General features: G+C 40.6%; 2 protein-coding genes, 1 long non-coding RNA gene and 2 other non-coding genes across 6 annotated transcripts; 3 read left to right on the top strand and 2 right to left on the bottom strand.

Moving 5' to 3' along the window:
* The first annotated feature begins 8,717 nt into the window (after nt 1-8,717).
* On the top strand, nt 8,718-11,200 carry LOC123429473. Its single transcript, XR_006622684.1, has 2 exons — nt 8,718-9,606; nt 10,862-11,200. It is a non-coding gene; the product is annotated as an uncharacterized LOC123429473 (long non-coding RNA).
* Nucleotides 11,201-18,655: 7,455 nt separating this feature from the next.
* Nucleotides 18,656-18,726, top strand: TRNAG-CCC. Its single transcript has one exon. It is a non-coding gene; the product is annotated as a tRNA-Gly (tRNA).
* Nucleotides 18,727-19,132: 406 nt separating this feature from the next.
* Nucleotides 19,133-20,033, bottom strand: LOC123424775 (photosystem I reaction center subunit N, chloroplastic). The gene is made up of 3 exons (XM_045108465.1): nt 19,722-20,033; nt 19,493-19,618; nt 19,133-19,391 (listed from the first exon to the last, which is right to left on the bottom strand). Exons 1-3 carry the CDS (start codon nt 19,941-19,943, stop codon nt 19,302-19,304), a joined length of 438 nt encoding a protein of 145 aa, XP_044964400.1. The 5' UTR covers nt 19,944-20,033; the 3' UTR covers nt 19,133-19,301.
* A 757-nt stretch (nt 20,034-20,790) lies between these two features.
* TRNAG-CCC lies at nt 20,791-20,861 on the top strand. Its single transcript has one exon. It is a non-coding gene; the product is annotated as a tRNA-Gly (tRNA).
* A 254-nt stretch (nt 20,862-21,115) lies between these two features.
* Nucleotides 21,116-23,307, bottom strand: LOC123424774 (60S ribosome subunit biogenesis protein NIP7 homolog). 2 transcript variants are annotated; one of them, XM_045108464.1, is made up of 2 exons: nt 22,630-23,307; nt 21,116-21,413 (listed from the first exon to the last, which is right to left on the bottom strand). In XM_045108464.1, the coding sequence occupies exon 1, from the start codon at nt 23,195-23,197 to the stop codon at nt 22,631-22,633; it is 567 nt and encodes a 188-aa protein (XP_044964399.1). In that variant the 5' UTR covers nt 23,198-23,307; the 3' UTR covers nt 21,116-21,413; nt 22,630. The 2 variants fall into 2 exon arrangements, with proteins under 2 accessions (XP_044964399.1, XP_044964398.1); XM_045108463.1 differs by having other exon boundaries at nt 21,116-21,398.
* Nucleotides 23,308-25,834: the final 2,527 nt, after the last annotated feature.

Below are 25,834 nucleotides of genomic sequence, written 5' to 3'. Positions count from 1 at the left end.
TTCTATTCTAATTTATCCATTACCTATACCCCCCCCTCCAAAAAAACTATGCTAGCAAAAACAGGATATGTCTAAAACTAAATAGTTTGTAAATATCTGCAAAAACACCATACTTTCGTAACTCAGAAAAATATGAACAATTAGTACAACATGGGTAATTTGTGTACCAATATTTTTTCAAAAAAAAATCAGATTAAAATATGTTCCAATAAAATCACGAAAATTCTGCACTCGACGTAAAAGTTCATGCTTTTGCACCGATTCAATTTTACTTATCATCCAAATCATCCTAAAGGACTTTCTTGGCAAAAACATTAATTTAAACATAAAAACACAATCATTACAGTATCAATAATCATGTTAAATCACACAAATAGAAATTAGAACAAGAAAATAAGATAATTATTGGGTTGCCTCCCAACAAACGCTATCGTTTATGTCCCTAGCTTGGCATAATGCATAGTTTCAAGTGTTCTCATCTTTGAAACTCAATACATAAAGGGCCCTGATGATATATTCATAAGGTGGTTTAATTATCCTCCTAGGGAAGTTTTCCATCCCTTTCTTTAATGGTAATTGGAATCTTATGTTTCCCTCCTTCATGTCAATAATATCACATATAGTTCGTAAGAAAGATGTTCCACGTATAATTGTACAAGATGGATTGCATTCAATATCAAGCACAATGAAATTGACAAGAAAATAATTTCTATTAGTAAGTATAAGCACATCATTTATTCTATCCAAAGGTTTCTTAATGGTAGAATCCGCAAAATGCAAGTTAAGGGAACAATTTTGTATATCAGTGAGACCAAGCATATCACAAAGAGATTTAGGTATAGTTCAAACACTAGCACCAAGGTCACACAAAACATTACATTCATATTATTTAAGCGTTATTTTAATAGTAGGTTCCCACTCATCTTGCAATTTTCTAGGTATAGAAACTTCTAGCTCAAGTTTCTCATCATAAGATTTTATCATCGCTTCTATTATATGTTTAGTAAAAGCTTTGTTTTGTTCATAGGCATTGGGTGAGCTAATAATGGATTGCCGCAAGGAAATACATTCTACTAAATAATAACTTATAATTAAAATCCTTGTAATCCAAGATAGTGGGCACATCACTAGTTACAGTTTTGACCTCTGGAACCCCACTTTTTCATTTTTATCATTAAGATCATCACCCTCCAAACAAACGAGACGCCTTCTAGATAAAGTTGACTCATCTTCAGTCCCTTTATCATCAATTTTCAGATTAGTAAACAAATATCCAATGGGAGAAGTAACATTATTTTAAGATCTTCATCATGTTTACTAATAGGGAAAGATTTCAGTTTAGTGGCCATCCTATTTACTAGAGTGGCTTGTTAATCAGATATATTTCCTATCAACTCTTCAAGTTGAGCAAATTATGATTGGAGAATAGATACTTCCCTATTGACTTCATCAAGTTGCTTATTAATAGAATCTGGCAAGGTTGATTGATCCTTAATTTCAGCAACAAAGAATATATTGTGATCATGTTGTGTGGTCATGAAAGTCTTCATGGAACTTCAATTCCAAAGAAATAATATAGAATTTATCTTCAGACAAGCAAAAAAAGTAAACTAGCAAGGATAAATATTTTTGTATTTTTTATTTTTAGCAAGGAAAATATAACAACAAATAAAAAGTCGAACAAGTTAATGATAATTTGTGAGAAGGTACTTGTCCTTCGTGATACTTGTAAACTGTGTTGGGATTTTCCCCGAAGAGGAGGGGATGATGCAGCACAATAGAGGTAAGTATTTCCCTCAGTGAGAACCAAGGTTGTCAAACCACGAAAATATCCGTCTTCGGCGCCTACACACAACAGAGCACAGACTTGTGCCCAACGCGCGCAAGAGGGTTGTCAATCCCCTTGAACTCGTTACTTGCAAGCGATAAGTAGTGAAAGATAGATAGTTTGATAAATATAAATAAAGTAAATAATGGTATAAAGATATTTAGAGTTTTTTTAAATATATTTGTGAGGAGACCCGGCGGCCATAGTTTTTGCTCGAGGCTTCTCTCTCGAAGAAAGCATATAATCGGTAGAAAAATTACTGTTGGACAATTAATAGAAAAATGCATAGTTATGCAATATTTATTCACGGCAATGATCATGTATATAGGAATCACATCCATAAGCAAGTAGACTGACTCTTGCCTGCATCTACTACTATTACTCCATCCATCGACCGCTATCCACTATGCATATAGAGTATTAAGTAAAAACGTAGTAATGCTTGAAGGATGATGACATGATGTAGACAAAGTAAATCCAATTAATATGAATAAACTTCATCGTTTTACCCTTAATGGGAGCAATACAATATATTTCATGTCTCTTTCAATCACTAGGATTGAGCACTGCAAGATTGAACCCACTACAACGCACCTCTCCCACTCAAGATAAATCAATCTCGTTGGCCAAACCAAACCGATACATCAGAGGGAATTACAATGTTATAATAATCATGCATATAAGAATTCAAAGAAGACTCAAATATTATTCATGAATAATCTAAACATAGACCCACAATTCATCGCATGCCAACAAACACACCGCAAAGATGATTACAAAGGATAGGTCACCACGGGAATCACGATGATCTTTGCAATGTAGAACATAGAGAGAGCGATAGCCATCTAGGTACTAACTATGTACTCATAGGTCTGTGGTGAACTACTCACACATCACAATGGGAGCAGAAAGTTTGATGTAGAGGCCTTTCGTGACCGATCCCCCTTCTCGCAGGGCTCCAAATGGGCACAAGGTGGAACATAGACTTGTGGCAGCGGATAAAGTGTTTGAGGAGGCTCCCTAGGATTTTCCCAATATATGTGAATTTATAGCAAAGAGAACAAGGACAATGGCGCCATTAGCCCCCCCCCCCTCCAGGGCGCGCCCTGTTGCCTTGTCTCCACCCCGTGTGGCCTCTCGTCTCCACTACAAGAAATATGCTCATATGTGATGTTTTTTAAAATGTCGTTGACGAATTCGTCATAAATCTATGATGATTTCATCCGAGATCATCGTAAACCGTTTGAAGGGATCAAATCTACATATAAATTACGACGATGTGAGTCAAAACGTCGTAACCGCATAAGATGAGATCGTCATAACTTCTACGACGATTGTAAAAATGTCGTAACATGTTCTAACTATGTTGACATGTCACTCGTGGGTCCATTCTATCCCACCTGATCCTAGTTTGTGAAGCAACCTACTATTCTATCATTCCAAAAATTCTCGAAAATTTCTCATAAATACTTTGGACTATATATTTCTCAAATATGTGAAAACCCTCCCTTCCATAGTTCAAAAATAATTCAAAAATATTCATTTTCCTATTTTGTTCAGAATAGCACTTTGTGTAGGAAGTGCTATTTCTATTTCTTTGATTACCCTCATATTGTTTGGGCACTCTTTCCTATCCAAATCATTGCCTCATGAAAACTTTCGTAACGATTTGCCTAGTAAATCTTTCTCAGCAAATTTCCAAAGTTTGTGTTCAGCTAACAGCTTTGTGAAGGAAGTACTAGATAAGAATATCCTGATGAGTTGAATTTTTTCCACATCATCTATGTGCCCAAAACATAGCTCTCCATAAAATTTTAGCCACATCTAACAATCCACGTGAGCTCATCATCCAATCTTTGTTTGTGGTAATATTTTCATTTTGTGAAGCAACTAGACTTTATATTGCTTTATAGTTGATGAAAATTTACCACGGGATGACACTGACCATATAACCTCACTCCACCAAATTTTAACTCATTTAATTCAGCCAGTTTCCCTCAATATTTTCCCAATATTCTGTTCAGTAGAGAGCATTGTGAAGGAAGTATAATTTTTATTTATCCAATTTTTATGAAATTTTTACAGTACCTTAATGTGCCCAAATTATCATCCTCCTCCAAATTTCAGCTCAATCCAATCATCTATGTGAACCCAGTTTCAATTACCATTTTCTGTCCAGATTGGCACATTGTAAAGGAAGTGTCACTTTTGCATGTCCAAATGTTATAATTTTTATACAGTGCCTTCATACGCCCAAATTAACATCATACACCAAATTTCAGCTCAATCCATTCATTCATTTGATCCCATCTTCAACATTCATATTTCTGCACAATGTGTTAGTTTGCAAAGCAAGTGCCACCTAGATTCATCCATCTGAGCTAAAAATTTGCCAAGAGAGTCTCCTTAGTAGATGATCATACTCAGCCAGAATTTAGTCCCATTGTCTATGTGAATTACCCGCACCGCTAATCAAACACTTGGCTGTTAATTTATGTTTGAGCTTAGTTCAGTCTCCTCGTGAGATTCTTCTATTGTATTCTTATTTCTAACACCTACCGAGGGATTGTCCAACCCACCAGACATGCCTATTCCACCTAGAACGCGTGGCAACGCAACGGTCAGGCGGTGACCATGCGGCTGGCATGCAAGTTCACGCGCTTTGGAGTTGGGGCCCTCGACCACCATCCAAACCTCGGCGTCAAGGCACCACACCATGTATTTCTAATTAAATAGATACTTATATACCTATAAATGATTTTTGGGAAAAATAAAGAGCAAACTATAATGCAGCTGCAGTTCAAATTTAACCCGCTTCCAGCTGAATCGACATAAATTTGTCTTTTTCACGAGAGGTGGATAAAAGATTTTAACACCTAACCATTTTGTCAATTGTACATTAAACATGGACTGGTATTTTATAAAAATAATTTGGTCTAATTTTGAAACAAATATATGGTAGGTCCTTCACAAAAAAACTCATTTTGGTCACTTGAAAAATGGAAAATGAATTTTTCATACAAGGAAAATGAAAACTTCCTTAATCAACATTGTTTGCCATTCCAATATGCACCCTTGTGCATAATATTATATCATTTCAACAAACTATATCATGAATGTGGTCATAAGATTGATCATTTGGCTTGAAAGCCATGAATCTTCACACATGATAGCCCATTTCTAAGAACACTTATTTAAAATAATTGTCGCATTACTTGTTTATTATTTTTGCTAGTAACGTTGTCACATATAATGACACAATGCAATGGTTTTCCATTTTTTTGAATTTGTTTTGAATTTTTCATGGCCATTTCAAAACGCGGTCAAAACATCGGGTATGACCGTTCCTACCTAGTGGTTGAACCTTGACAATATTTTGGTGTTTCTATGATTAAATAGATACTTGTGTACCTAAAATGATTTTTAAGAAAAATAAAGAGCAAACTATAATGTAGCTGCAGTTCAAATTTGACCCGCTTTCAGCTGATTCAACGAAAATTTGTCTTTTTCACGAGAGGTCGATAAAATCCATTAACACCCAACCATTTGGTCAATTGTACATTAAATATGTCCTAGTATGTTAGAAAAATGATTTGGTACAATTTTGTTACAAATATATGGTAGGTCCTTCACAAAAAAACTCATTTTGGGCACTTAAAAATGGAAAATGATTTTTTCATGCAAGGAAAATGAAAACTTCCTTAAGTAACATTGTTTGCCATTTCAATATGCACCCTTGTGCACAATATTAGATCTTTTGAACAAACTATGCCATGAATGTGACCATAAGATTGATCATTTGGCTTGAAAGCCATTAATCTTCACACATGATAGCTCATTTCCGAGAACATTTTTTAAAAATAATTGCCATATTACAAGGTTATTATTTTACCTAGTAACTTTGTCACATATAATGACACAATGTGAAGGTTTTCTATTTTTTTGATTTTTTTTAAATTTTTCACGTCCACTTCAAAATGTGGTCAAAACGGCGGGTATGTCAACCATTCATATTATTTGAAAATGTAACAAGCTCTCATGTTTATGAAAATTTGGTGTGGTATTGGTTTATAGTCTCTAGAAGGCGTGGAAAGTTTGTGAAAAAAATTACTAAGTTTTATCATGTTTATTTTGACAAAAGTAATAGTCTAAAGAAACACAAATTATTTAAAGCTTTCCTATTGGATGGAATAGAGCTCTCCTGGATCGATGACCTGGTTCTATTCAACTGCGCAAGGAAGGCTGCGAGGAGAGCGCGCGGTGGCGCCGCCAGGGTGGTGCCGCGGCTGCGGGTGGTCCGATGCATGGCGACGTCGGATGCCGCGCAGCTCAAGAGCGCGCGGGAGGACATCAAGGAGATCCTCAAAACCACCTACTGCCACTCCATCATGGTACCTCCTCGCTCTCTCTCTACATATACATGCTTTCAGCTCTACCTCCAGGTTGCGAATCCATCATCGTATTCCTTTCCTGCTAACAAACTGAATAAAGCTTGACCGCATCAAAAATTTCATCTGTACCGCTCCAAAGTTCTCTTCACTTGCCGTTTTATGAGCGCAAAAGCAGTGACACGCTCGTCCGCCGCTGCCGGTAAGACTGGGCATTGTGCTGGTCTCCGGCTACCGCCTCGCATTGATCCAACGGACGGGTGACGACGATGAAAACAGTTGGTGCACCACGCCGCAGCCACCCGTGCCAGTGTCTTTTGGATGGAGCACGAGGTTGGCCTGTGTGTGTTTTGCTTCTTGGAATCTTGGCATCATCGAAGCTGCTATCAAAAGGAGTTGAGATGAGTGCTTCACATAGCTAATGGCCACATCGAAGTTGAATTTTTTCCACATCATCTATGTGCCCAAAACATAGATTCCTCTATTTTTAGTATTTGCAAACCACTCCCTCCGTCCCAAAATAAGTGTCTCAAGCTTAGTACAAGTTTGTACTAGAGCCTGTACAAAGTTGAGACAGTTATTTTGGGACGAAGGGAGTATTTTAAATCACTGATTTTTTTAACCAATCAGAACCCTTCCCACGGATCTATGACATGGCGCCCATCCATCCATCCATCCATCTCTTCATCCCACATCCATCTAAGTACAGAAAAAAAACTAAAAAAAGCAACCCAAACCCTAGGTCAGATCCCCCCATCCCACCCTTCCTCCCTAGTCCCCATCTCCTCGCCGCCGCCGCCACCTCCTCCCCGTCCCCGCCCCCTCCCGATCCCCACCACCTCGTTTGAGGATAGGGACCGCGGGCTGTCCTCGTCGGAGGCGGCGGCGCGGCGGCGCGCGCACGGGCCCAACGAGCTGCTCGACCACCCGGGGCACTCGGTGCTGCAGCTCGTGGCGCAGCAGTTCGAGGACACGCTGGTGCGCATCCCTCTCGCCAGATCCAACACAGCATCCTCACCGCCGTACTCTCCTTGCTCGTCCCCATCTCCCTCCCTCGCCTTCATCTCCTCACCGCCGCCACCTCCTTCCTGTCCCCAGCCTCCTTCCCTGATGCATTCCGCAGCCACCACCACCGCGTCGCTTGCCGGCCACCCTCGCTGGGGGTCGCTGGAGGACCCGCGGCCGTGGATCTGAGCCAGGACATGGCGGCGGCGGCAGCAGCAGCAGAGCAGGCGCCGCCTCCACCGCCTGCGCGTCCGGTGTCCCCCGCCGCCGCCTCGCTCGTCTTTGAAGCCATGGAGGGGGGCCGCGGCGAAGGGGCGGGAGGACCCGCGGATCTGAGCCGGGGCATGGCAGCGTGCGAGCGGCGCAGCGCGCATGGCCGCGGCCGTAGCACGGCGGCCGCCTCTGCCTTCGACGGCGCCATCCTCTGCGCCCGTTCGCTCGCCCAGCACGGAGGTACGCGCCTCCTCCGCCCGTCAGTTGACCTGGTTGACCAGCGCATTTCCTCGCCCAGCAGAGAGTGCCGGACAAATTGGATGCGACTCGAAAGGCAACACTTCGTGCACTGAAGTTGTTCTGTGTTGGTCTTGCTCTACAACGTATTAATCAGTATTGTTCCTGAACAGGATGACGGTACATTCGATTTGACATACCGTTTGATGTTTAGTTTCTTGTTCTGCTGTGTTGCACAGGTGGATTTTTTCATGGAGCTCGTGAAATGCAAGTCGCAACCTATATCAAAATCCCTGCTTTCACTCTGTCACAACTCTCGTCCTGGTCCTTTTCTCTTGAGTAAACACTGAATCTGATTGTCTTATCCAGCTTTTGCCAGCAGATAACTAAGGTGGCACCACTACATAAACACCTGCTGCGGGAGGAAATTAAGTTATATTTACTGGGACATTTAAAACAGCATCTCACACTTTTGGTCGGACACAAACAATACTTCGTGAAAACAATAGCATAAATAGCATAGTTTTGTTCAGCGTGCCTAATAATTTTGTTGCCAATCGCATCAGTACTCGCTCCCCAATATTTGTATTATATTGCCTCCGTATAGTGATTATGAATAAAATTGGCCACGTTTTATATGCATGCCTCGTGGCTATATATTTCTGTACCAGTGTTTTAGATTGCTATTTCCTTAAAAGATGAGTCCGTTAGATATTCACCGTTGTTATTTTTTTTCAAGATAATTGTGTGTGGTTGATTGTTTGATTAAATAATATAAATGAAGAAATGATTAAAAATGGAACATTCATTGGGTCGTTTGTCATTAATTATTATTTACAATAGCATAATTCAATCATTATGATGATAGATCTGCAATGGAGCTTTTTCCAGGAGCTTATGCATGGCTGCAATTAGCAAAGTAACATTATTATAAATAAAGTATACAACCCTTTATTCACTATATTATTTAAAGGTGGAAGAGATAAAATCATAAGATTAAGCTTGCATCCTACGTCACTAAAACTATGTTCGTTTACATCATATGAGAAACATGGCATTCTTTGCAAGGGTCCGGAGGAATTAGCACAAAAGAACACTTATGAATATAATTCTTTGTAAAAGCCAACGCTTTTCACTTATGTATTCATGCCATGTAAATAAGTTTTGATTGATGGTAGTTTATCATTTTTACAATTTAATTCGGCATATGAAAAATAGGATGTTTAGTGTTATAAAGGCACCATAAACAGGAAGATGGAAGTGAGAATCATACATTTTCTACAAGCATTTTTAATATTAATTATTATAAATTGTAATTATATTAGCATCATACTAATATTAATATAACTTAACCAATATGCATCTATATAAAAATAGCATAGCCCGTGCGGACGCACGGGTTGACGACTAGTTATGTTCTAACTGGTTGGAATCTATCTACAATCAAGTTGTTCTCATGCAGATGGTAGTACATGTGCACGCCGTGGTTTACATGTTATTTTTGCTCTCTTGCTGCAAGAATCGAAGAAAACTGTTGTCCACATGATGACAATGTTACATGATGACAATGTTAGAATCCTTACTATTTATAACTTTTGTATGCATGAAAGATTAAAAATGAAAACAATAATTTCCCTGTTTGTGAGGTGTACTTATTAAGACTGGTGGCATTGGGGAAATCATTATCAATGTTCTTTTATAACTTATCTGGTAAACATAGTGTTAGTTGAGAACCCATTATAAGAACAATTACTTCCTGTCGAATTACTGGGTTAAATATGCTCTTTTTGCCATTGCGCTTTCCGTCAACTTGTTTGCTCAAGCTCTCTGGTTTGGTTCCAGGAACGCAGGACTACAACCAGCAGCGACCGTCTCAGGAGCTGGTCGCCAAGGATTTGCACGGCACCGAGTGGAAGTTTCGCCACATCTATCGAGGTAGTACCACAGCTGAACAAACACATTCATGATTTTACCTTGGTTCGATAGCAACATACTTAGATATGAGCTTGTGCACTTGGTACATTCCAACTCCTGCACACAACATTCATTTTCCGGTTCTGAGTTGATGCCATGGCTGGACCAGCTATGGCTTTGAATCCTTACATCGAGGTAGTACCACAGCTGAACAAACACATTCATTGAAGCTTTTTTTCTACACCTGCTAATCTATTTCCATGCATTCATGTTATTATAATGTTCATATGAGACTATGGTTCTATTTTTAGTTTCATTATGCATGTAGTTTTTACTAGTTGGACTCTACTCAATACTCGGTACTCACTTGCACCATACCACATATCCCACAATGGCCAACTGGCACTCAAGAGTGGTTGCTCTGCCTTGCAACTGAAGCCTATCCAGTATCCAGGCAAGCATACAAATAAAAAAAACAGACAGAAAAATCTCAACATCTCTGCAATTTTTTTCCTCCTTGCAGTTTTTGTCCAGTGATAGGAAGGGAAAACAAATTGTTGGAACAACAGTGGTGTACTGAAGTCAGAATCAATTAGACACCTTGTTAAGTAAAAATTTGATGTGTGCCACTTGTGATTTTGAGTTGATAAAGAACTTTAAAATGTACTTCCGTAACTGTACTTATTCCTTTTAAGTCACTGTACTTATTTGAATGTGCTTGATAAGTCACTGTACTTATTTAACCTTTTGTATCTGGTATTATCTGAATGTTGCAGATTCTCGATTATGCTTTTAACTGATTAGGTACTTGTGATTTACGTGCGTTAACATATGATTCTTAAATAATTTCCTTTAGTCTTATTTTCTTTTCTTCCTTGGTTTGGTGGTTTGTCTTTTACTTTGCACCTGATAAATAATTAATTTTTACATAGTTAGTCCTGTTGAATAAGAAAAGGAGGAACCAGGGGTTGGTTATGCATGTCAATTTACAATTCTAGTTACCAGTGTAGTATGTGTAGTGGGTACTAGGGACTAGGAAACATTTTTCTAGGATCTGTAAAGTAAAAATCCAACAGATCAGTTTATTTAGTCTCATAGTTCTAAATCTCATAGTTATTGACTATTATATTATGCACTCACAATTCTTAATGTTTTGCTCCTCGTGGGATTGTAACGAATTGATCATGTTTACTGCTATTGTATTTTACTGCTATTTTCAGTTAACTGCTTATTTTCAGAAAATTCCTAAGAGTGTGCTTCTGAATTGCATTTGTAGGAGAAGGGCCATGCCTAGACAAGCAGAAATATGCGGCTGCCTCCGGCTGGGGCTGGTGCATCTTGGGCTGGGGCTAGTGTTGTGCTGGATCAGCACCATCGGGGTTGGCTGGGTTGGATCAGCTCCGCTTGGGAGAAGTTGCAGCGGTGCCTGAGCGACAAGGAGAAGGCCTGGGTGCTGATGTGTCATTGTATTGTGTAGATGTGCCATTGTTTTATTGTACAATTCTGTCCGTTCTTGCTATATTCATGTGTAAGGAAATGTATTCATGAGATATAGTTATTGTATTTTGTGATATTATATGATGGATGATTTTAATTCAACTTGGAGTTTTCTTGATTTGAATATGAAATAGTGTTGGATTTAATATTGAACAAATAATTGGGTTGAAAAGGCCCAACAAATAGAAATAAAACCAAGTTTTGGAACAAAAGGTTGCTGAATTCAAAAATGAAAAAAGGTCAAAACTGAAAATGGATCAAATGTATTTGGGCATGAAAAGGCCAAGGCCCAAAAGAAGCCCAAATTAGAATGATAAAAAAAAATTCGAAAAAAAACTAAAGTGGCTGAAAATTGGCCAAGGCCCAAAAGAAGCCCAATAAGAAAAAGCCCAAAAAAATAAAATGAGCCCATGTGATCAATTGAAATGGGTTGGGCTGATTTCAGCCATGACGTTTTGATTTCGTCGTAATTTTGCCACGTAGGACTGCCACGTAGGATTGGGTTTGATTGTCAGCGATGATTTAGGATCGTCGTAAAGGTTACGACAATCCAGGAATCATCGTAAAGTTACGACGATTTTGACCAAAACGTCGTTGCTGTTCATTTCTGACGCTCCGTTTTCTACGCTTGGTTTTTCGTCGTGCGATCGTCGTAAATGAAAACCATGACGATGTAGCGACGAAAAAATAGCGTCGTGTACTAGCATATTCCTTGTAGTGCTCCCTCTGAAGCTTTTGGATCTTATTTTTGTCCTAAAAAATCATCAAAAAGTTTCGGATATTGGGACTTCGTTTGGTACTGTATTCCTGAAAGGCGAAAAATATGCGGAAAACAACAAATCGCACTGGGCACTGGGTTAATAGTTTAGTTCTCAAAACTAATATAATACAGCAAGTAAATGCTTAAAAAGTATTCTATAATGATAATATAATAGCATGGAACAAACAAAAATGATAAATACGTTGGAGATGTTTCAGTGTGTTTGTTGGGATCCGATAAATTATGGATTTATGTTCAGATTATTAATGAATAATATTGGACCATTTGCATTTCTATCCCTAAAACGAACCATCTATTCAGATTTACCCTAATTTCAAGCATGCTCAAATCTGCCCCTGTGTCGTTAGGTGCCATTTATGGAACTGGCCTTTTGTGTCGTTTTCGTCTGGTCAAAGGGCTTTAACCCGTTTTTGAACGTTTGTCGAACAATTTGCCCCTGACTTCACGTGACACTTACATGTGGGACCCGCTCTAAAAAAATAAAAATAAAACTAGGCTAGCTCAGCCCTCCTATGGGTCAGTCACTTACAAGTGGCACCTATCCATGGAAAAGAAAAGAAAAATCTCTCTCTCCCCCGGCCATTCTCGATCCATGCATTCCCGACCGTCAGCGCGTGCGCTCATCGGCGACATGCCGTAGGGGTGAATGAGCGCAGGAAGAGGGTGTTTGTTGCACGAGGCACACGAGCTGCGCGAGACACCCCAAGCTTAGTGTAGGTAGTAGGGTGTACATGGGTGTGTGCACGACCGAGCCAGTCGGGTTGGTCATGGTGACCGGCTTCGGTCAGCGGGCTCTAGGCACGGAATCGAGCGGGCGAAGATGGGTGTAAGGATGCCTGCTTGCCTTGACGATAGCACATGGGTCGGGTAGGTTAAGAATGGCTTAGAGCGACTGGATTTAGGACGGGAAGAGCGACGGCCATGGCGGACTTCGACGTCCCGGGCTTCGTCTATGGGCGGCCCCACGCCCGATTCACTATACACGGTGAAGGAGAGACGCCCTACAAAGCTCATGGACATGCTTGTATGGCTCGATTTGGAGTCCGACCACGGTGGCTAGCAACGACGTCGGCGGCAGAAAATCTCAAGTGCTCTCTGCCGGCAGCTCCGATGATAGATGCGGGCGGAGGCTCCTTCCCCTCCACTCGACGACCCCGAGCCTGCCACTATGGTCCTCACACGCAGGCATGGTGGACCTCGCCGGCGACGGCCACCGGCCGAGCCACCAAGCCCCGGCATGACTCACGTGTGACCCTAATAGTGGGTCCAATGGCCCACATGTCAGGGAGAAAGATATTATGAGAGAGGCACAAAGTTTTTATGTTAGTGGGGTTGACGTGTAAGTCATAGAGGGAAGGAGAGAGAGAGAGAGAGTTTTTTTCTTGCGTAGGTTCCACCTGTAAGTGGCATGTGCATAGAGGGGCAAAAATGCCCATTAAACATAAGGAAAATGATCAAAGTCATATGGAAAATTAAAAAATAAAGATCAAAATATATAAAAAAATCATGAATTTGAAGGGAGAATCGCAAGTTTGAAAAAAATTCATGACTTCTAAAAAATATTTCATGAATTTGAAAAAGTTCATGTCTTGGAAAAGTTCATAAATGGAAAAAAGTTCACAATCATGAATTTGAAAATGAATTCATGAAACTTTGGATGAAGTTTATGTGTTTGTTTTTTCTTCACAGGAATTTGAAAAAAAAACATGAGTTTGAAAATAAAAACTTCATAAATTATAAAAAAATATTACTGAAATTTTTAAATATTCTTATATTTGAAAAGTATACAGAAAAAGAATGAAAAAACTTCACAAAAAATAATAAAGTTCACAAAATTGGGAGACATTCACAAAATTTGAAAAATTCCACTAAAATTTCTAAAGAAAAACCAAATTTGAAAAAAAATCGCGAATTTTGTAAAAAATTAACGGATATGATAAAAAGGAAAAAATGATAGGAAAATGTTACTGAATCCGAAAAGGAACAAAAAGGAAGCGGTTTTTTGTTAGTGAAAATCGGCAGAAAGCAATGCTAGGTAAACTAAAAAGGAAAAAACCAAACGAAACAAAAGCGCCGAGAAAAACCCTGCAGAATCTGAATCTGTGAAAATAAACTAGTGGGCCGGTTTGCCAAATAACCTAAAACCAGCGCTTAAGGCTCTATAAGGAACCAACAGTCGTTTGTCTTTCGTTTTTTCTTCATTTTTTGCACATATTTTCTTTGTTTGTTTCTCATTTTCGCAGAAAGTTGGATTTTCCTTTTTCCATGGTGTTTAGTGTTATTGTTTCTTTCTCAGGTTTCTTGTTTTCTTTATCTCTTTTCTATGTCCATCCTGTTTTATTTTTTTATTTTCTTTGTTTCGTTCTTTTGCTTTCTTTGTTTTCGACCTATTTTTTAAGAACATGAATATAATTTAATTTTGACATTGTACTTTTCTTATAACTATTGTTTTGAATATGTTTTTTGACGTCTATGGTTTGTATACACATTATATATTTTTGGTATACATCAAAAATAATTTTTGATTAAACGATTTTCATATACATGATTAATATTTTTTCAAATATATGTTCTTGACATCTATTGTTTTGATACACATAATACATTTTATATACATGTAAATATTGTTTAATACATGTTTAGTTTTAAAAAACATGCTTAATTTTTCCTTGAAGTATATATTTTTATGACTACTGTTTCCATGCATATTGTGCATTTTAGGTATACATCTAAAAAGTATTTTTTTTATATAGGTATCAGCATTCTTGAAATCTATCAAAAAATGTTTGCAAATGTGTTAATATAAATGGTTATTTTCTGTATTATTTTGAATATTCTTTCCTGAAAGCTATCAACATTTTATATGAGTTATGCCAGCAAAACATTTACATATCGATAACACTTTTAAAATTCTCCATTTGAATTTTCGAAATAAAATAATTTTTGTGATACATGTATTGGAAATGTGAACAAAAGAGAAAATTTGAAAAATATACGAAGAAACATAAAATAATGAACTAGTGTGAAAGTTGGGCCGGTCCGTTACTTGCAGGTGGGATGGCTCTTCTTCAGCGAGACCTTCTTCACTCACACTATAAGCATGAGCACTCGCTATTGGAAACATATAGATGGACCCAAGAAGAGACGGCTTGCCCTAAACACATGGACATCTGAACCCACTTTTCAAACAAATGCATTTTAAACATGGTTTAAAATGTTAAAAAATCAAATAAAAATTCCATGCATACATGTTCGTAAAGTTAGGTGTGCGGCTAAAAGTTTGTCAAAAAATGACTTTTTGTTTTGTCCTCGTAAAAAAGACAAATATCAGTTCATCTAAATAGCGTTCCAAAGAAACATTTTTTAATATTTTTTGCACATGCCACATAAAAAGTTATTTTTTCGTGAAACTTTATGCACACAATTAAAAAATGGAGACATATCCATGGAAACGTTTTTCAAAATTGGTTTTCCTTTAGCAAATTTTAGTGGACTTTTTCAAAATTTGTGAACGTCTCCGAATTTTGCAAAAATTATTCATATATGTGAACTTTTTCAATTATTTTTGTGAACCCTTTTCAAATATATGAATATTTGAAAATTACATTAATATTTTTTTGTAATTTCTGAAGTTTTTGTTTCCAAACTCATGATATTTTTTCAAATTTTTTAGGTATTACCTCTAAATGTCCATGTATTTTCAATCATGCCTTTTTAACAAGTGTTCATGTATTTAGAAAATGGGCATTTAATTAGAAATGATATGTGTTTAAATTATGCTCGACTGAATAAAAATTGTTTGCATGTTTTTTAAATAATGCAAAAAGACCCTTTTTCGTGAAAAACAATGAATTTTCTTAAAACACAATGAATATATTGTAATTAAGCAGGTGAAATTATGTGAAAGTTCAAGGTGATTTATTTTTCAAAATCATGATGGACATTTTCTAAATACATGTTGAAATCTTCTGAAGTATGGGATGAAAAGTTTTTCAAGCACAATGAACTTTAAAACAAGATGAACATTTTTAGTACACGATGAGCATTTCTAGAAATGCACAATTGCAATTTCTAAGAAATATAAAATACTGTTTTGAAAAGCACAATGCACATTTTTTAACAGAAACATTGAGGAAGAATCAGAAGGAAATAAAATAAAAAAACAACAAACAAATATGAAATGTTGAAAAAAATAAAAAGGAAATAGGATCATATACTTCAAATTTAATAGTGAAAAAACAGATTTCAAATATTAACATAATAAAAACAGGTTAGACATATTTTAGTAAAAAAAACATGTAACTAAAAAAACAGAAAAAAAAACTAAATGAACAAGAAAAAAAGCAGAGGTAAAAATAGGAAGGAAGAAAGAAGAATAAATGTCAGGAAAAGACCCAGAAAGAAAGGATAGAAACATGACAGGGACAAGAATGAGAAAACAACAATGTTAAGAAAACATAGTGAAAATGTTTAATGAGTATTTTAAAATTATCAACTAATTAAAGAGTGGTACATATTTTTAAAAAATATTTGACTAGATAAAAGAGTGTTCGTATGACTAGGCTTAGAAATAAATGATAAATATTTTGGGGGAAATACAGTGAATATTTTTTAAAGACATGATGAATATTTCGTAATTACGCGATGTAAATTTTTAAAAATAAACAATGAATGTATTTGCTTTCATTAAAATATTATTTTAAAAGACATAACGATCCTTCTTTCAAAATTCGATGACATTTCTTCAATAAAAATTGATATGTTTTCAAAAGTTTGCGATCAACATTGAGACAATGGAGATTGTACCATTTAAATATCATCATTAGCAATTTTTTAACATGTGGCAATTTTCAATACACAAAAGGAGCATAGTTTAAAACACAGTAAACATGTTTCTTACATTTGTACTTGTTCTGAAATATGTGATGAGCAAAATGGCCCTTTTGTAGAAACATAAGTCCAATTTTTAAATGCATGCTGAATATAATTTTAAGTATGAGATGTACATTCACGATGAACCTTTTTTATAGACACTATGACTACTTTTCTAAACACGGCGACCATTTTGAAAATACAAATGAGAAAGTTCCAAAATAAGACAAACAATTTTTGAAAAGACGATGCATTTTTTTTCCTTCAATGCATGATGAAAACTAAGGACCATGATATAAAAAATGAACAAAGAGGAAACAATTAGTATAACAATGAAATAAAAATAGAACAAAGAACAAAGAAAAAGGATATTGTATTTAAAGTAAAACAACTGCGGAAAATTGTAAATTTCGTATAATAACAAGATTGTTAAACGTGTTATACAAAAAATCATGTAATTAAACAGAAAATAAACTAAAAGGAAATAAAAGGAAAACAAGCAGAAAAAAAATATAAGTGAAGCCAATAAAAATAGAGGAAAGACTAAAAAATGGATTGGAAATCTAACTGAACAAAAAATGTTGAAATTGTTCCTGTTTGTGTCGCTACGGGGATGGTGCATGTTCATCGACCTCTCCGTGAGGTGAATGTATCTAGATAGAGAGATAAACTGAAGAGGAATACTTAACAATACGGCGAAAGATTTACACAAACACCTATCCCGAGCATACGCAAGGGATCCGTAGACAGGCAAGTGAAATATAATTCACGAATTAATTAGATCCATGAACGGCATCGTTGTGGTAAAGATCATAATTCTAGAGAAACTATTACTGCAAGGCATAGAGGGGGGTCATAAGCGCCTATACCGTAAAATAGATTTTCGATGGAAACAAAAGGACATACCTGGTAGAATTGTAACCATAGAATACAACCCTAATCGAAATACATACATTTGTCTCATGCACTATGGGGATGGTGAGAAGTGCACCCATATTTGCAGCGCTATGGGCGCATCACATGCCATAGCATATTCTAAATTATTTGAAAACATCTGAAACACAATCTAACACATTGGTATAACATAAATATATTTTATCATATATTTTCACATCAAAATTTGAAAGATTGCTCGAGATACAAAAATGACAAATTTAACATCAGTGTGATAATGGGCAAATCTAAAGCCTAACTTAAATTACGTACTATTCAGTGTGACCTGTCATTTTTGTTTTACGAGCTATGTTTCAGATTTTCATTTGATTTTTTACAACATATATCGATGTTGTGTCAATGTGCTAAAAGAAATCAAATTTAGAATGGATGCATCAGATATTCTCGGTGTGGGCGAGCGCTAAACTAACAGTCTACAGTGTGCTATAAATAGCATTTCGGGTTCTTTTGCCTCCAGACCCATCCCAGTTCCCTCCAATGACTTACCGTGGAGCCCCTTGTTTTTAATTGCGGGTCTTCACATCACACATTAAGTTTCATTCGTAAGAACGTTTTCGACTCGCTCATTTTTGCTCATGGGCGATTGGAGGCCCAAACACTACCTCCTACTGACTTGTCTCGAAAAGAAAAAAAGCACCTTCTATCTGACCTGACTCGGTGTGCTGGTGTTCTCCCTATACTAGGTCCATTATATAATAATATTAGTATTATTTTTTAAATTGGATGAAGTTTCTACAAAGCCTGAAGGCTAACTTCTTTATCTTTCAACAACTAATTAGTACCCCCTCTATTTCAAAATAAGTGTCACTCATCTAGTATAAAATTTGTCCTGATTTAATACTAAATCTGCGACATTTTTTGGCACGGAGGGAGTATAAATTACTAACGCATCGGCTATATGGGTTTGAACAATGAATTTGAAGATAACCTAGTATTTAAATATGATTAAGGCCCTATGCCAGACAAGCGCATCTGGTGTAGTGGTATCATAGTACCCTCCCACGGTACTGACCAGGGTTCGATTCCCTGGATGCGCATTTTTTTTTCTCGTTTTTTTTCCATTGCTCCTTTGTATATAATCAAAAACAAAATTAACCTATGTGTGCGCCAACCAGCTTGGTTTGAATATGTGCTTAGAATTATTTAGTTGCAACAACATGAATATTTCTCGGTTCTTTTTTTAAAAGTTAATATTTCTCGGTTCTTTTTTTAAAAGTTAATATTTCTCGGTTCTATGCACTAATTTAACTTACGATGATAACTTCTTTAGGTGTTATGATTGACGAATCATGGCGAAATCAGAAGAAGAAGAAAATGTGTGTTTTCCCAACTGATCTCGACTTTGCCTAAGCAGCTTGCGTGAAACTGAAAGATTTTTTATTTTATTTTTTTTGCGGGGATTGCCTGAAAGATCCTAACTAATGAATGTTTGCGTGCTGGATGTGACAGGATATATGCAGGTTTCCACTAGTGCAATTACAGGTGAAAAACAGGATTCCACTTGATGATAAAATTACAGAGACGATGACTTCACAGCCGAAACACTTGTGCAGTTTGGACATCTAGGTACAGCCTGACTGACATACATCAGCACTCGCCATATCGACCAGCTTCACCATTTCCAGAAGACGTTGGACCCGCACTTGAACTTCTCCTTCCCCTCGCACTCGATCTCGAGGTCGTCGGTGATGAACGGGACTTTCTGCAGCCACGCAAGAAGGCACCCATGCATGATCGTCAGCCAGAGCCTAACTAAGAGCTCGTCCGAGCCGGCCATGGAGAGAAATGGATGTTGAGAGTTACCTTCTGCTTGGCGAGGTCCTGGCAGCCGGTGAAGTTGTAGGGGAACTTGCAGCTGCCGAACTGGACGGTGTAGGCGCGCGCGAAGTTGGCGCCGCTCGTCGCCGCCCTCTTCTTGTCGTTCAGCTCCTGATCATCGCCGCCGCAAGAACCATAAAAAAAACTCCGGTGAGAGAACGAGCACGGGCGATCGATCCACTTATACAGGGAAGGAGGAGAGAAGGAAGCGGACCTTGTTGAGCTTGCTCTTCTCGAGGTACTCGTCGAAGACGCTTGCCCTGGCGGAGGCGGCGGAGGCGGCGGTGGCGGCGAAGACGGCCGCCAGGCCGAGAAGCGCCGACCGCCGGTCCTTGGCCGGGGCGACCTGCACGCGCTTTGCCGCCGCGGGCGAGGCCGACTGCGGCACCGCCGCGGCGGGCTTGAGGCCGACAACGCTGGTGTTCACGCCGGCCATGATCCTCCCGAGGTCTTCTTGGAATAATCTGGTGTGTGCGCGCGCGTGTGTGGTGGCCTCGGGGGATGGGGGGTGATGGTTTTGTTTTTGATCGTGGAGGATGCTGTGGAGGGAAACTGGGGTTTGCGGTGGGCGTGTGGATAGGGTGAGGCTTGCTTCGTTTCCATTGGCTGGCCTCGGCGCCACGGTGGCTCCCATTATCCGAATGGGATGGGGCCCATGCGACACGTGCCGGGATCTTCTTGGCCTTGGCCTGACTGCATCACTAGATTTTCAACGCTTGAGCTCTCACGAAACAGCTCATTTGATTTTTTTTATTTTATTTTTTTTGAAAAAGAGGAACTTAGACCCCGGCTTCCGCATCAATCGATGCATGCAGCCATCAACAACTCATTTGATCTGCGTACCATAGTAGCTCTATTCGAAATTACATGGCGTTTTTAAAGGTCTGTAGTGATACTTGGTGTCTCCGACCACTAATTAGAATTTTTAGATTAATTTGAACCATAGGACAGTTGTGCCCCTTTAAGTAATACTACCTCTGTTCCCTGATATCAGGTGTATAGGTTTTTTTTTTTAAATCCGAAATATAAAGTGTATTGCATTGCGGCACTCGTTTGGATATTGGTTTTAGAAATTACATGGCGTTTCTAAAGGTTTGTAGTGAAACTTCATATCTCCGACCACTAATTAGAATTTTTAGATAAATTTGAACCATAGGACAGTGGTCCCCTTTATATTAAGTAATATAATAAAGGATCCCTTTTTGAAAAAATAGGCCAGTTGTGCACTGGATTTTAGAGTACAGACGTATAATAGACGTAATCAAGGTCTGAAACACAACAAAGCGCATCTGGTGTAGTGGTATCATAGTACCCTCCCACGGTACTGACCAGGGTTCGATTCCCTGGATGCGCAATTTTTCCTGACATATTTTTTGTTTTTCCATTCTTATTGAATGACAAAAGTTAATCTCCTTGTGCTAACCTAAACTTGGAATTCTAATTGTATGTTTTATCAGTGAAGATCAAATCTGCTGGCAATCTATCCAATCATCTGTTTTGTCCTGATAATGGCGAGCCATGTCACCCCATTAAAAGTGATGAAACCAGGGGCATTCATGAGCAGGTTAGCTTGCTGGTAAGTAATTTATCGATCAGACATAACAACAATTAGGGCTCCAAGAGGAAATGTATCCATTATCATAATCCTTACTTCACATTTCACGCGATACAATGCAGTAGCTTCCTGATAAGCTACAGCATGATAAAATTTATAGCCATCAGACATCTGCTTTACCACTCTGCTACAATCAGACATCCGCTTTTCCTTGCCCTTTATGAAGACTGCAGAATACAGAATGGTCGACGAACTGCACACTGATTGCAAGCACAGATGATCGGTGATCACAACCATGGAGGGAACACATCTTTCAGCACCACAGTCAAACATCACCTGCAAGCACGAATGCTGTAAATCGGAATCACAAGAGGCAAACCAAGTGCGTCATACAAATGACATGCTCAGGGCATGAAAGAAATATCTATAGACCGCATAACTAGCGATTGATTGTCAGAGGATGATGTCACCGAAACAATCAAACGGCATGGACAACGGGGAAAGCGAGCAAGCAGTTTATTTTCTGCTCGAGTACCAATACTACTATAACTGCAGAAGCAGGATTTCATAATCGATAAGTGGGTTAGGCCAATCTAACAGCAAACACATGCAACAGTGAGTTACAGGGAAATAATAAACCAATCGTAGACTGAGTATATATCAGAACTAAACCTTCAACCCAATCTTAGTCCGGTGTACTAAGCGTTTCTATGTTCATGATGGAAAAGCTCTACGTTCAGTGCAAACAGCACAGAGGTCATGCTGCGCCTTAAGTTTCTACCAGTCACGACAACAAATGATCAGGGCAGTTATTGTTTAAGGGCATTCTAACTTCACATTTAGTGAAGACCACAAAGTGAAAACATTATGTACAGTACCTCCGTCCAGAAATACTTGTCCAAGAAATGAATGTATCTACATGTATTTTAGCTCTAGATACATCCATTTTTATCTATTTATGCAACAAGTAACTCCGGGCGGAGGGGGTACATCCGAAGGCTCACTAATCTCATTTGAAAACATCTACACTTCTGAAGTAGTAGTTCGCACAGCAATATTACAGAGAACCTGGTAAGTCAAAGAATGTGCACCAGAGGTGGGAACAAATAGTCCAGGTAAGTCAAATACATCACCGCAAGACGCACAAAGACAACCCTTGATCAAAGTGCCAAATTTCTATTAGCCTAAGTGATGCAACATACTTCTTCAATTAACCAATTCATCTATGTATAAATCAGCTATATGGTTTATTAACAACATGACCAGCACCGTCTAACAACTAATAACCCAATGGAACAATTCAATCCCAGAAACTACTTTGCTTGATTCATTCCACACAATTCAGTAAGTAATATGATCCAAAAATTCCATTTAATGCACTCACAGGTGAAAAAAGACCAATTATCGCCAAAAATTGCAACCGTCTCATCCATACTCAATTTATCATCCAGTACATTCATATGCCATATGCAGGAATTCTCCAACAAGATAGTAAGACATTGGGTCCCTAAATCCACGCATATGGTCCAATCAGTTAACACAAGAACAACCAGGCCTCGACCCTCACCTCACATGAGCTCCTCCTCCTTGCGGAGGTACTCGCCGGCGTCGGACTGGTGGAGCACCACCACAGCGTTGGTGTCGGCCTTCCTGCAGTCCTGCGCGCCCCTGGCGGCGACCCCAAACCCGAGGGGCACGTCGGCCATGGACATGACGACGACGCCGTCGCCGGACTTGGTGTTCTCGGTGATGCGCGCGAGCGCGGACTTGGGCACGGAGTTGCCGAAGAGGAACGAGCGCTCCGTCTCGGGCTTGAGCCAGATGCGGCGGCGCGCGTGGGCGGCGAGGAGGTCGAGCGCGTGGACGGTGAGGTGGAAGGCGCCGCCGTGGGTGAACTTGCCGATGGGCGTGCCGACGCTGGCGAGGCGCGTGCGGGACACGGCGGTGGCGCGGCGGACGAGCGACTCGGAGGCGTAGAAGACGCGGTTCTTGTGGAGGCGGAGGCAGTAGCGGCCGGACTCCGGGTCGGGGCCCTCCACGGAGGGCCGATCCAGGAGGTGCTTCAGGTTGGGGCCGGTGAACTTGAAGAGCTTCTCGAAGACCATCGTGGTCTCCTTCTCGTCGAGCGGACGCATGGCGCAGGGGAGGCGGCTGCTGCGGCGGCGGCGGCGGCGGGGTTTGGGGGCGGAGTGGCGGTGAAGGTTGGGGACGGACGGAGAGGCTAGGGTTTAGTCGGGTGGATCCTCCCCCTGTTTTATCGAGACCGCGGGCCTTTTGATTGTCTGCCGTTGGATCGGATGATAGCATTCCTCGCAATTGTTTCACATGCTCTTTGACCACTTTCAATCATTTTTGCCAAAAAAATTAAAAAATTGCTCACCTAATTATAAGTTAGATGTGGTTCCTAAGAGCACCTATCGGACTTGACAAATTCGACCCATACGTACATAGTGTCTTCAAATAAAATATTTCGCAAGCACAGATCTTAATTTAGAAATCTTAAATTCATACTATTACATGCAACGTGAAACCTAATTTAAATGGAGCTCATCCGCCTCCGCCGTGCCCATGTCTGGAGGCTGGCTGCGTCCTCCGAGTATTGGTTCGATCATCGGCAAGGTAGAGTAGGACATGAGACACGCACGGGCTCACGGGATTCGAGGCGACGCCGTCTCCCATGCCCTATTCTCTCTCGTGGGAGCCCATTACCTTGACGGTGCTAGTGGACGTGAGATCGATTATGGATTCATTCTCGGAGGAGCCGGCGACGTCCACCATGACACAGTTGTGGTGTGCGAGCTGGTGCACCATACGGGGCGCCGGAGAATGCGACTTCTCCTCGCCAACGTCCACCATCGTGAAGACCACCGTCGTCTCCCACGCCTCTTGCCTCGTATGGCGGGCACGCCGTGTCATATTTGCGTTCGATGACGCCCATGTGTTCGCATCCGCCTCGACATGCCAACGAAGGGGTTGCGCGTGCATCACCGCGTTCTTCCGCCATACAGCCTGCACCGCCTCCGGTGAGGCAGCAGCGACACACCTCGTGGTGGATCCATGCGCCATTTGGGCGAACGCAATGGATTCCTTGCGGAAGGGGTTCGAGCGCTGTCGTCGAGCGACCTCCTCCGAGAGCGCTGGAGCGCAAGCTCGACGATCATCTTCTCCTCAAGGTCGCGTGGGATGACCTCGAGGTCGATAGATCTGGAGGTGTAAGACTTGAATCAACTTCCAACCATGCCGGAGAAGGCCAAAAGTCGTAGATAGGAGCTTGATAGCGGATGAAAGTGAAGAAGAATGGAGTGGAGTGGCTAGGGTTTGGTCCGAAGAATGGATGGGGACGAATATATGTGGGGTCGGGGAGCCAGCCTGAGTCGGGTCCGACGTGTCGAACGTGTCTGGTCGCCCCCGGGCCTCCCATATCCGCCTCATATTTGGGTTGAATATAAGGTATTCCAGGCAGACTGAGCGTTTGAGGTCGGTTTGAATCGCACGGATGGGTCGGATTTTTTTCACATATACAGAAACCCTTGAAGCGAGACCCCAAATATTTTTTTTGTCGTTGCAAGCCTTTATTCCGCCACGATCCCTTCTATATCTCTTTTTAGATACTCTCGGGGGGGTGTGTTGGGTAACGTAGCATAAATTCAAAATTTTCCTACGCATATTCAGATCTTCCTATGGAGAGACCAGCAACGAGAGAGTGGTAAGAGCATCTTCATACCTTTGAAGATCGCTAAGCGGAAGCGTTACTAGAACGCGGTTGATGGAGTCGTACTCGCGGCGATTCAGATCGCGGTGTGATTCCGATCTAGTGCCGAACTACGGCACCTCCGCGTTCAACACACGTGCAGCTCGGTGACGTCTCCCGCACCTTGATCCAGCAAGGAGGAGGGAGAGGTTGGGGAAGAACTCCAGCAGCACGACGGCGTGGTGTCGATGGAGAGACGAGGTCTCCCGGCAGGGCTTCACCAAGCACCGGCAGAGAGGAGGAGGAAGAAGGGCAGGGCTGCGCCGAGGGAGAGGCAAAAGTCTGTCTCCCAAGGCCCAAAAACCCTCTCTATTTATAGGAGGAGGGGGAGGGGCTGTGCCACCCCTAGGGTTCCCTCCCTAAGGGCCGGCGGCCACCAGATGGGAAAGGGGGGCGGCGGCTAGGATGGGGAGGGGGTGGCGCACTACCTGGTGGGCCTTAGGCCCACCTCGCTTAGGGTTTGCCCCCCCTTTCTCTCCCCCACGCATTGGGCTGAGTGGGGAGGCGCACCAGCCCACCTAGGGGCTGGTTCCCTTCCCACTTGGCCCACCTTACCTCCCGGGGTCGTTGGCCCCCTTCGGTGGACCCCCGGGGCCACCTTCGGTGGTCCCGGTATGTTACCGGTGATGCCCGAAACACTTCCGGTATCCGAAACCATCCGTCCTATATATCAATTGAAAGGATCGATATGGTTGGCTAGAGGGGGGGGGGTGAATAGACAACGACCACTTTTTAATTAATCTTAACAAGTTAAGGTAAACACTATACGGGTTCAAAAATAATATGACAAAGAGGTGACCCCTATAGATGCTACCAACAAGACCTATTAAGACAAGTAAGATATAGTCACAAGAAAAAGCAAATACAAAGTAACGGGTAGAGATAACCACAAGTGGAACCGATGGAGACGAGGATGTGTTACCGAAGTTCCTTCCCTTTGACAGGAAGTACGTCTCCGTTGGAGCGGTGTGGAGGCACAATGCTCCCCAAAAAGCCACTAAGGCCACCGTATTCTCCTCAC

Source organism: Hordeum vulgare, chromosome 2H (genome assembly GCF_904849725.1).
Source record: "Hordeum vulgare subsp. vulgare chromosome 2H, MorexV3_pseudomolecules_assembly, whole genome shotgun sequence".
NCBI lineage: Eukaryota > Viridiplantae > Streptophyta > Magnoliopsida > Poales > Poaceae > Hordeum > Hordeum vulgare.
Note: the sequence above shows the minus strand (reverse complement) of the source record. Positions and strands in the feature narration are given on the sequence as shown.

Excerpts from the sequence above, each read along its gene's own strand:
- LOC123424775 (XM_045108465.1), bottom strand. The coding sequence starts at position 19,943 with ATGGCCGGCGTGAACACCAGCGTTGTCGGCCTCAAGCCCGCCGCGGCG. Across the intron at positions 19,619-19,721 it reads AGAAGAGCAAGCTCAACAAG|GAGCTGAACGACAAGAAGAG; the intron begins GTCCGCTTCCTT and ends GGCGATGATCAG. Across the intron at positions 19,392-19,492 it reads AGGACCTCGCCAAGCAGAAG|AAAGTCCCGTTCATCACCGA; the intron begins GTAACTCTCAAC and ends GCGTGGCTGCAG.
- LOC123424774 (XM_045108464.1), bottom strand. The coding sequence starts at position 23,197 with ATGCGTCCGCTCGACGAGAAGGAGACCACGATGGTCTTCGAGAAGCTC.